Source organism: Callithrix jacchus, chromosome 7 (assembly GCF_049354715.1).
Source record: "Callithrix jacchus isolate 240 chromosome 7, calJac240_pri, whole genome shotgun sequence".
NCBI classification, from domain to species: domain Eukaryota; kingdom Metazoa; phylum Chordata; class Mammalia; order Primates; family Cebidae; genus Callithrix; species Callithrix jacchus.
Window position 1 is genome coordinate 34,767,110 of NC_133508.1, and position 12,081 is coordinate 34,779,190.

Below are 12,081 nucleotides of genomic sequence, written 5' to 3' on the forward strand. Positions count from 1 at the left end.
GAGCCAATGTGATGCTAATATTTTCCTTGAGAATTTCACAAAATAAACTCAATTTCTTCAAAGTTATCTTGATAAAGTTTTTTTTTAACATAGCAGACTTAAATAATCTAACTTAGAATAGCAAAATAGCAGATAGTTTATATTCTTAACCTCAATCTTTTTCATTGATAGCACAAAAATGATTTTTTTTTGGCTTAGAAATGTTTTTAACTGGAATGTGTATCTTTGCACTGATTATGGTGGAAGTGTTTACCTTTGGAATTATGGCAACTATATTATACATAAAGACTGACGTTACTGAATGTGGATGCTTGAAATGTTTTTACTCTTAAAATTTATGGAGGAGTTAAATTAGGCATGTTTCTACACTTAGAAAGATAGAGGTTTTGTTCAGATGAGTAAGACAGTACAAATCTGTGTAAGCAAAATAATGGTAAAATTCTTTTCTCTGATCTTAAGCTAATTCAGGTAGTTTACTCTTTCTGATTTACTCTCTAGTAGTTAATGCATTTATCCTTAATATGTAGATAAGTGTTTTTGAAATGTACTTAATGTGCAGTAAAGAGCAGGCTGTTGAAAAGAAAAACCTTACAGTGAGCCTAGTCAAGCAAGTAACTCCCCCAAAAGTTTTAAAATTTGGTTTCCCATCAAGTGGTGGTAGTGGGGGAGGGAGGTATTTGAAAGGATGGAGATAGGCCATGATATTTGAATTTTATTTTTAATTTCCTCCTCAGCTGCTGATTTTGTAGTTCATTGACTCTGAAATAGCCAAAAGCAGGCAGCAGGTGGGAAATGAATTGAAAAAGAGACAGTTATTGAATAGTTAATCCTTTAGTGATTTAGTAAAGAGTTAAGATTTCTTAATAACTTGTATCTCAAGCAATTAAATTGGAGTAGCCTTGAATCCATTTGAGAGAGCCTCCTGAATTTATGTATAATTCATGTTTGAAATATTAAAGACATTTACAAGTGTTTGGAATATTTATTTATGACTATCGCGCTTGGCTATTTTGTTTTTACATGAAAGTGTAATGATTGTGTTTTGAAAGATACTGTAACTTTGCTTCACAAACAGCATAAGACTAATGGTGTAATTTCATGGTGCTGCTTTCTCACTTTGTTTTTCCTGTATGCATCTCCTTCCTCTAAAATGCATAACCATAGCCTCATCACTGTCAATTTCAGCTGCAGGGCTGTTTAGAATTATTTCTCTCTTATAAATAGCCCCACCTTCTCCCAATTTTTTAATCAACTTGGTTGAGAAGGACCAATGTTACAATATGAGCTTCATTTTCTTTCAAACTTTGCTATTGCTACTTAAATGACAGTTAACCTATGGATATCTACTTTTGCAAAGAACTAAAACCATGCTTCATGACAACCAAAGAAACAGATTATCTTTCTTTGTGTTCTCTTTCTCTTCCTGCTCTTGTAAAAGGTGTGATGCCTTTTATTCCACATTCTTTTTCTTTTGAGTATGCTATTGCAATGCTTTCAGTTTTTCTTCTTTTTCTTTCTTTTAGCCTTTCAGAAACCATCTCCATAATGCGTAATTTTCAGTTTACATTTTTGGGTTTTTGAAAGTGGAGTAAGAACTTAGATTGTTCGGCAAGTGTCTTACAAAGAATTATTAATATTTTCAGTATTTCATAGTTATCTCCAATTGTAATATCTAGTCCAAAAGCAGATATTTTTTTTTTTGAGACAGAGTCTCACTCTGTTGCCCAGGCTGGAGTGCAATGGTATGATCTCATCTTACTGCAACTTCCGCCTCCTGGGTTCAAATGATTCATGATTCTCCTGCTCAGCCTCCCGAATAGCTGGCATTACAGGTGCTGGCCACCGTGTCTGGCTCATTTTTGTATTTTTTGCGGAGATGGTGTTTCACCATGTTGGCCAGGCTGGTTTCCAGCTCGTGACCTCATGTGATCCACCCACCTTGGCTGCCCAAAGTGCTGGGATTACAGGTGTGAGCCACGGCGCCCAGCCAAAAGCAGATTTTTTTAATCGGGGGGAAAAAGCAAAACTGTCCTTATTGTCTTTCCAAAGTGTTCAACTTAGTTTTCAGAGAAACACTTCTCTTTTTGAATCATTTAATCTACTTAGTCATTTTATCTAATATACTATTTAACAAAATTACAAAATTGCAACAAGGCTGGCATAATGAGGTTTGGTGGCAAACAGCTAACTCTTGGTAAGCTCCCATTAGTGTGAGGGTGTGGCATCTAATGGGTTATACAATTTTTAAGGAGCGTAAGATGTCCCTGTGTAAAATGCTAGTGTAGTATAACAGAATCAAGTGGCATCAGTGCTGCTTTTTGTTCTTGTTGTGAGGAGCTGTTTCAGTGCCCTACTGTCTCTTGTCCCTATGCTTGGGGCAGATGGTCGCAGTAGTAACAATTGCCTTAGTGCCCTTAGTGTGAGGTGTGATAAACCTGCCTGTTGTCTGCAGTTCCACAATTGACTGGGATTGTATGACATCATTTTAGAGGGTCCTTAGGAGGGAACTCTGAAAGCAGCGTGTCTGTCTAAGCACCGCTGTTGCTGGCAGAGGCACCTAGAGGTTACTTAAGGAAGAGCAGGATTGTTTTCTCCAGCTGTAAAATAAATTAAGGACTCTCAGATTTTTTTTTTTTTTTTGAGACTATGTCTCAAAAGAGTTTAGGTCTGTGAATGAATGGTCTTGCTCTGTCACCTAGGCTGGAATCCACTGGTGCAAATCTGGCCCAGCAGCCTCAGCCTTCCTGGCTAAAGTGATTCTCTCTCCTCAGCATTTTAAGTAGCTGGAACTACAGGCCTGTACCACCATACCTGGTTAGTTTTTTTGTAGAGACAAAGTCTCTCTATGTTGTCCAGGCTTGTCTCGAACTTCTGAGTTGAAGCAAACCTGCTGCCTCAGCCTCCCACAGTGCCAGGATTACAGGTGTGAGCCACCAGCTCTGCCTCAAATGTTCTTTTGTCTTTTTCTTTGCCAGTTTTACTTCATTCCACATGTCAAATAGATATTTTTAAACATATTAGTAAAAAATAAAGGATGTTTAATTGCTACAGTGTCTAACCTAGGATTTTTATGGATTGAAGACTATCAGAAGGATGTTTTGAATAAACTTACTTTGGAGTTTAATTTTTTGACAAAAACTCAAGTTGAAATTTAAGGAAATAATAAATTCATTAAGTTTATTAAATGATCATTACTTCTTAAAAATAGAGCTGATACATATAAGCGATACTTAGTATTAGATGATTTAGACAGCACTGCTTTCTCTTCAGTAGAAAATAATCAGAAAAATAGTGCATCATTTAAGTTTTGTCAATTTTTTTCCCTAGGGAGATAAGAAAAATACGGTAGAAGTAAGATTGACAAAAAGCAGTACAGAGCTGTTTTCAGCTTTCTAGTATTTTTTTGCGGGGGGAGGGGTGCAGTTTGTATTTTTAGTTTTATAGAAATTAGAATATTCTTCCTGGCCTCGTTTTGAGAGGTAAATTTTAATTTAAGTAAAATTTAATTTGAGAGTTTATTGAAGTAAAATGTTATGATCTCCCAATTCAACATTGTAATTTTACTGCAGGATAAATAAAGAAAACGGGGAAGGAGGAAAGCATTGATTACAAATGTCTTAACAATGAGCAAATGTGCAAAGAAAAAATATATTAAGACAAATCTAAGGTAGGTAGATGTACGTTTTTCTGTTCTTTTGAAAATTCTACTTAGCTTAAAGATGAATAAATTGATACATAGATGTACACATATATGCATGTATGTATTTATATTATATAGTCAAATTATTCAGCCGTTCACTTAAGGCACCGTCTACCTGTGAACCATGTTAGGCACTGCATGGAATGTGTGGGTATTTACAGTTGGCTTATGCTAAGTACTAGTCTTTTCAGTTAGAAAGTAGACCATATATGAGGATGTCCATAATTCAGTGGAATTGTAGAACTCAAAAAGTCTCCAGGGTTTTATTCTTCCTCCTGGCCTTTTGGCTATATTCGTGCCTAACGTTGTAAAACAGAAGAAAGTCTCTACCAACATTTTACAGATATCCAAATAGAATTTTTCAAGTTTTCTTTTGATTACTTTCAGAGACATTCTGTTTCATCAGTTGGATGTACTGCTAAAGAGAAAATTTATTTTCTAAGGTACTTTTTGTAAAGTTACTTAAAAGAATAGAAACAACTTTAATAACTTTTTTTTCCCAATTGGATTCTATTTTTAGAAGAGGTGAAACAATTTTTCAAGGGTAATACAGTTGCTCTGCAGTATAATTTGTCTTAGAAAATTGGATACAACTAAAATTTTAGATTTTTTTTTTTTTTTTTTGAGAAAGAGTCTCACTCTGTTACCCAGACTGGAGTGCAGTGGCATGATCACAGCTCACTGTAACCTCTGCCTCCCAGGTTCAAGGGATTCTCCTGCCTCAGCCACCCAAGTAGCTGGGATTACAGGTGTGTGTCACTATGCCCAGCTAATTTTTTGTATTGTGTATTAAAACAATTTTTTATAAAAAAAATTATTTTTAGGCTGGGTGTGGTGGCTCAAGCCTGTATGTAATTCCAGCACTTTGGGAGGCCAAAGTGGGAGAATTGCTTGAGGCCAGGTGTTAAAGACCAGCCTGGGGAAAAGAAAAAAAGACAAGAGAAGAGAAAACCAGCCTGGGCAATACAGCAAGATCCCATCTCTCAGGAAAAAAAAAAATTGTTTTTAATGGAGGGTCCCATTTAAAAAAAAACAACACAGTGGCTAGATTAATATTTTATTAATTTGGATCCCAATATATTCACAACAGGTTGGGCTAATATTTGCTTTTATATCAAAGGAGAGAAATGTTTGATAAATAGCATAATGGAGATTTCAGAAAAACATTTAACTTCAAAAGAAAATAGTGTTGCTGCTATTATTAGTTGTTCGTAAGTTTAAATATCCCCATTTTAGCAAAAAAAAATTTTTTTCCAGACACAGTTTCATGCTGTTGCCCAGGCTGGAGTGCAGTGGCACAATCTTGGCTCTCTGCAACCTCTATCTCGCAGGTTCGAACGATTTTTGTGCTTCAGCCTCTTGAGTAGCTGGGATTATAGGCGTGTGCTACCATGCCTGGCTAATTTTTGTATTATTAGTAAAGACAGAGTTTTACCATGTTGACCAGGCTGGTCTCTGAACTCCTGACCTCAGGTGATTCACCCACCTAGGCCTTCCAAAATACTGGGATTACAGGGATGAGTCACCATGCCCAGCCCCCATTTTAGCAAATTTTTACCTGTTTTTTTTAGAATTGTGGAACCAAATAGTTGCCAGTATTTTGCTTGTTGTTAATTTATAGTGCTTAGTGGACTTTTTTGTTTTAGTTTTTATTGTTTTATCCTTGCTTGTTTTTATTTTTAAATATTCTGTAATCCATAATTGCCAGTTGGTTCTTATCTCTCTTAAAAAGGATTATTGTTTAAGATTTAAAAAAATACTATGTAGTTAATTAAAGACTATTAGTTTTAGCACAACTATGTTTAATATAGAAAATGAGATTTGGGGAAATAGGTTCTATGAAACCTCTCTTCATTTTTTAACATATTTAGCTATAGATTATATAGTGAATAATGTAAGATTATAATGGAGTCTATAAATTCTATCTGGAGCAGCTGTGGCTGATTTATAGATGTTAATGTTGTATACGTCATTTACAGCTTAGTTTGGGGTCCTGCATTTTCTGTTGAGATAGTGCTTGAAAAATGCCTGGTACAGTGCTTGACCCATGTTGAGCACTGAAATGTTGGTTGAATCTTCTGCACTGCATAGAATCCTGCATAGGAGTTGGGTTTTAGTGGGCTTAGGAGGTTGTACTGGAAAGCAGTTGGATATAGATCTGCAGAATTATCTGGCTTGAAAATGATAGCATCTCTATTTTAAGTTGCTAGTGTTAACCTTACTTTTTTGTAGATGATTTTTACCCCCAAAAAAAATAATAATTTTGGTATCAAACTTTTACTGAATGGCATGAACTGAACACCGTGCTAGGTGCTCTAGCAGAATATAAGTGGAATAAAATTACAGTCCCTAAGTTTGGTGTGAAAGAGAAAGAGTATGTGAGTGAGATGTGACAACCATTGCAGCATACTCCAAATGATGATACATCGCCGTTAAATGTTGCCCAAACTGGAATATGCAGGGTACTGGCTGTGGAAGGGACCCTGGAGTCATAGTCACAAGACCTCTTTTTCATCCCTCGTGATGCTACCTATTATGTTGCCTGTAAAAGTCCCCTAATCTCTCTGAACTTTTTTTTTTTTTTTTTGAGACTGAGTTTCGCTCTTGTTGCCCAGGCTGGAATGCAGTGGCACAATCTCCGCTCACCACAACCTCTGCCTCCTGGGTTCGAGCAATTCTCCTATCTCAGCCTCCTCAGTAGCTGGGATTACAGGCATGCACCACCACACCAGGCTAATTTTGTATTTTTAGTAGAGTAGGAGTTTCCATGTTGGTTAGGCTGGTCTCAAACTTCTGACCTCAGGTGATCTGCCCAACTCAGCCTCCCAAAGTGCTGGGATTACAGGCATGAACCGCCGCGCCCAGCTCTGAATGTTATTTTTATCATAATAACGTCTGACAGTCGCACAGTCTCCCAGAATAACTGAATAATTGGTTTATTTAGCATATACTGTACTAGGTACTGGGAATGCATGGGAATATATAAGATGTGATCCCTGTCCCTGAGTTGCTCATGCTGTTGTGTGACTACATGTATTATATGCTAGACAAGTGTTATAACAGACTTGTAAAATGCTTTGGAAACTCAAAAGAGAGAATTCTGCCCATGGCTATCAGAATAGACTTTTGAAAGATGGTGTCCTGAACCAGGCCTTGACAAGCTAGTTAGAATTTGCCAGTTGGACAAAGAAGGGGTAAAGGGCATTTCAGGAAGAGGGGAGAATAGATGTAAAAGATTAAAACTGGGAGAGTAAGATACGTACTTGGACAAATGGCTGGCATGCAGCATGTTGGAAAGAGTAGAGGGACTGGAGATTAGGCTGTAGAACTAAAATGGGTCCCATTGTGAAAGAGATTGAATGACAGTGTGGTTTGGTAATGGAGAATGTGGACTTAGGAAAAAGATCTTGGTTCAAAACCTGACTATGCCACTTAATACCTTTGTGGTAAGATCAAATTCTTTACCTCCCTGAGTCTCCTTTTCCTTATTTCTAAAAGAAGAACTAATCATTTTTTTATTTTCTCAGACAGTTGCACTCTGTTGCCCAGGCTTGAAGAACACCTGATTATAGTGACCTTATAGTGTTGTTAACCAAAACTGCTAGGTATTTACCACATGGTAAATGCTCAATAAATGGTGGTTATGGTTATGAGAATTAGAAGTTTGGATTTTATCCTGTAGTCAACAGGGAGCTACTGAAGCGTTTTAGGCAAATAAGTGTTTCAAGCAGAAATACATGTTTTAGAAACATAACTGTTGGCATGGATTGGAGCCAGGAGATAGAGTGGTGGCCGAGGAAATGCAGAGAAGACTTAATTGTTCTTTAGAAGGTAGAGCCGTCATACCTAGTGATGATGCTGTATGGAATGACAGAGAGGGAGTTTCTGGCTTGAACAGTTGGTTGGATGGCGGGGTCCTAGTTCCCAAGACAGGAAACTCAGAAGGGTAGAACATTTGTGGAGGAAGAAGAGGAGTTTAGTTCTGGATCCATTGATTTTGAGGTTCTTGCAGGACATGTGTTTGGAGATGTTAAACAAGTATTTGGATATTGGATTTTGGAATTCAGGAGAGACGTCAGGCCTAGAGTCGTGGGCTTAAATCTAGGCTGAAGGTCACTATTGAGGAAGGGAAGGAATTGGCAAAGGAACTTGTGGAGGAATTGTCAGCAAATTGGATGAGAACAGGAAACTGTAGTATTCAGGACACTGAGATGGAGTTCAAGAAGGAAGATGTTGTCAACAGTTTGAACGCTGCTGAGAGATAAAACAAAAGATAAAACTTAAAACGTACATTGGATTTAGTGACGAGATTAGTTACCATTTCTAGAGATCTTTTAGAGGCAGAAACCTCTCTAAACTTGGGGGTGTCCAGGAATATGTGGGATGTGAAGTAATGGAAATAGTGTTGGCAGTTCTTTCAAGTAGTTTAGCAATGAGAAGGAGAAGAGAGGTTTGAGGGAATAACTTGAGAGATTTCTGATCCAGTGGATTTGTGGCTATGTCTGTAAGTTGTGAGATGGGTGAGACATGAAGGTTTTTAAGACTTCATGGGAAAAAAGTGTTAGAGAGGAGAAAGAATAATTGATAGTATAATCCCCCGAAAGGGCATGGACTCCAAACAACAGATACAGGAATTTTAAGAGTGGGAGGAGGCCGGAGACACGGGAACATAGTGAGTGTAGATGTCAGTGGCTTTGTTGATTTGGTGGTGGGAAGTTGAGGGAGTTCTCATTAGACAGGAGGCAAGGGCTTTCATTGGGTGTAGTCAGCATGGAAACGCAGGGATTGAGAAGAGGGAGAATATTTGAAATTGTTGTGGAGAATGGGAGAGTAAGCCAAATAGGGAAACTCCATCAGTTTGCTGCCCATTTGAGGTTAAAAACCATGAATTCAATAGCTGTATTTTATTTTTTTTAGAAATGGGGTCTTGCTCTGTTGCCCAGGCTGGAGTGCAGTGAAGTGGCATGATCATGGCTCACTGCAGTCTTGACCTCCTGAGCTCAAACGATCCTTCCACCTCCCTCCTGAGTAGCTGGGACTATAGGTGCCTGCCACTACACCCAGCTAATTTTTTCTTTTTTTTTTTTTTTTTAAGAGATGGGGTCTCACTATGTTGCCCAGTCTGGTCACGAACACTCCTAGGCTCATGTGATCCTTCTGCCTTGGCCCCTCAGAGTGTTGGGATTCCAGCAGGCATGAGCCACTGCGCTTGGCCTCAATAGCTTTAATAATATTCTGTTTTACAGTATTGTTCATTTGCCTTGGTGCAAGCATAGAGGGATCAAAAGTTGGTTTTATCTAAGATTGGTATTTACTAGGAATATGCAACAAAAGGAAAGAAGACAAGATAATTTAGGGTATTGGGAAACAATAATTTTTTTTTTCCAAGATGGAGTCTTGTTCTGTCACCCAGGCTGGAGTGCAGTGGCATGATCTCTGATCACTGCAACCTCTGCTCACTGCAACCTCCACCTCCTGGGTTCAAGCAATTCTCCTGGCTCAGCCTCTCGAGTAGCTGGGATTATAGGTGCTCACCACCACACCTGGCTAGTTTTTGTATTTTTAGTGGAGACAGGTTTTCACTATGTTGGTCAGGCTGGTCTTGAACTCCTGACCTCATGATCTGTCCTCCTTGGCCTCCCAAAGTGCTGAGATTACAGATGTGAGCAGCCACCAGGCCCAGCTGGGAAGCAATAATTAAAATAAGAAGCCACACTAGCTGAATAGGGTGGGAAGTGAAGAAAGTGGGAGGTGGATGGCCAGAGAGAAAGTGGTGTGGAGATCTCAGTGTGTTGAAATAACAAGTGTGATCGGAGTGGTCAAGGGAAAGGGTAGGCTGGGAGAATAGGATGTTGGAGGCAGACTGGAATGTTGGAATTAATTATTTCAGAGCTGGACCAGTTGCACATTGGCAAGGTCCAGTGTGTGGCCAGCCACTTGACTAGATGGCTGAAGTGGCATAAAGTAAGTCATTGATCTGAGGCATCTGGGTGAGGGATAGGTCTTCTTTTGAGTGTTGAATATAGAATGGTGAAGAGGAAGCCTTTCACATCAGGGGCCAGAGTCTTCAGTTTACATCCTGGTGGTGAGTAGATGATGATTATCTTATGGATGGGTTTAGGTTGGTACAGCTGATGACCTTGAGCCTCAGTGGAACAAGGGTTTTTACGAGGGAGTAAAGGAGGAACAGGTGGGAAGACAATGGGGGACAAAGCAGATGGCCAGTCAGTATCCTGACCTGGATTGGGTGTGGGAAGATGAGCAGTACCTTCTTGAGAGGACAGTAGTGAGGCTTTGGGAGTTCCAGATGGCACATTGCTGGTGTTTGGAAGGAGAACAGGAGTGAAGGGTTGTTTTATGGAGGTAAAGGAAGCACTAGCTATGAGAGTGAAGATGAAATATGGAAGGAGCTTATATCTTGGACAGTGATTTAAGTGTGATTCTGGCATGAGTGTAGGGGCATTGCAGTGCAGTTGTGGCTTAGGAAGAGGCCCATTGTCTGTGATTTATGATCTTCAGAGTGGATGGTAGCAGCTGTGTGGAACAGCAGCTCAACTGCTTGGTCAAGTGAGGCCATGGGAGGTAACAGTGGACAGTGCCCAGTGCTAAAGTCTGGCAAGGAGGAGGAGTCAGGGTGGCTGCTGACCTTCCATCTTTGCCTTTCTCTCTAAGGCTCAAGGCCTCATGGCATCCTCACTGATGTTTAGCTTTGTAGGGTTGCTTTTTGTGGTTGATCTGGTTCTGACTGATTAATACAGACACACGATTCTAGCTTTGAAGCCTGACTGGATGATGATACTCTTGACTAAAAGAAGAAATGAAAGAGAAAGAAGGGACAGGTGTCCATGAAAACTCCAGGTTGAGATGCTCAGTAGGAGGGAGGTGTGCATAAATACAGATTTGGGAGCCATCTGCATATAGGATTGAATAAACCATAGTATTCATAGTATTGAATCTGTGAAAAAATCTGTGGTATTGACAAAAGGAAAAGGGCAAAGGACTCAGCTCTCTGGGAAATTCCCCTAGAGAAAAGGGCCAATTCAGATGATTGCATGAGATGATATATATCAAAACACTTTCTTTTTTTTTTTTTTTTGAGACGGAGTTTTGCTCTTGTTACCCAGGCTGGAGTGCAATGGCGTGATCTCGGCTCACCGCAACCTCCGCCTCCCGGGTTCAGGCAATTCTCCTGCCTCAGCCTCCCGAGTAGCTGGGATTACAGGCACGCGCCATCATGCCCAGCTAATTTTTTGTATTTTTAGTAGAGACGGGGTTTCACCATGTTGACTAGGATGGTCTCGATCTCTTGACCTCGTGATCCACCAGCCTCGGCCTCCCAAAGTGCTGGGATTACAGGCTTGAGCCACCGCGCCCGGCCGTCACTTTCTTGTATAAAACATTTGAAATCTGTTTGATAGCTTATAAAGTCTTTTATCATGTCTCAAAAATAGAGTCCTGAATAGTTTTTTGTTTTTTTTTTTTTGAGTTGGAGTCTCACTCTGTCGCCCAGGTTGGAGTGCAGTGGCGCAATCTTGGCTCACTGCAACCTCCGCCTCCTGGGTTCAAGTGATATTCCTACCTCAGCCTCCTGAGTAACTAGAACTACAGGTGTGCACCACAATGCCTGGCTAATTTTCTGTATTTCTAGTAGAGACAGGGTTTCACCATTTTAGCCAGAATGGTCTCCATCTCCTGACCTTGTGATCCACCCACTTTGGCCTCCCAGAGTGCTGGGATTACAGGTGTGAGACATTGCGCCCAGCCCCAGTTTATCTTCTTAATCATTAAAACTTTTTTTTTTTTGATGGGAGACTTCTTGGATTCTATAGTATGTACCCCTCTGTCCTTAAAGTATACTGAACATAATTAGCCTTTTTTTTGATAACCCAGGATAGTTGTTATTTATAAGTGATATTTATGACCATGCCTGTGAGTTGTAACTCACAGGCTAGGCATGGTGGCTCATGCCTGTAATCCTAGCACTTTGGGAGGCTGAAGTGGGCCAATCACTTGAGGCCAGGAGTTGGAGACCAGTCTGGCCAACATGGTAAAACCCCATATCTACGAAAAATATAAAAAATTAGCCCGGTGTGTTGGTATGTTCCTGTAATCCCAGCTACTTGAGAGGCTGAGGCAGGAGAATCACTTGAACCCGGGAGGCGGAGGTTGCAGTGACTCTAGATTGCACTGCACTCCAGCCTGGTGACAGAGCAAGACTCCATCTCAAAAAAAAAAAAAAAAAAAAAGGGCTATTATCCTAATATAATTCCATGCAACCCTTCCAGGCTATTTGTACCATTCCTACTCTGTCTCCTCCCCACTAAATCTAATTAGGCTCCCCCTATCCCTCACCCAAATTTTCTACTCCAATCATTCTGTTT

At 39.8% G+C, this 12,081-nt stretch overlaps 1 protein-coding gene across 34 annotated transcripts in view; it reads left to right on the top strand.

Annotated features, from left to right (window-relative positions):
- CREM (cAMP responsive element modulator) overlaps window positions 1–12,081 on the top strand; it is an 87,886-nt gene that overhangs the window by 3,786 nt on the left and 72,019 nt on the right. For 13 of the 34 annotated variants that reach the window (XM_009000160.5, XM_009000161.5, XM_009000167.5 and 10 more), the window contains exon 2: window positions 3,570–3,667. The exons of 20 other annotated variants lie outside the window; for them this stretch is intronic. In XM_009000160.5, the coding sequence (XP_008998408.2) occupies window positions 3,624–3,667 (44 nt within the window). In that variant the 5' untranslated portion in view covers window positions 3,570–3,623. Of the gene's footprint in view, window positions 1–2,856; window positions 2,924–3,569; window positions 3,668–12,081 lie in introns of all 34 variants that reach the window. One more of the 34 variants, XM_078329894.1, reaches the window with a different exon arrangement.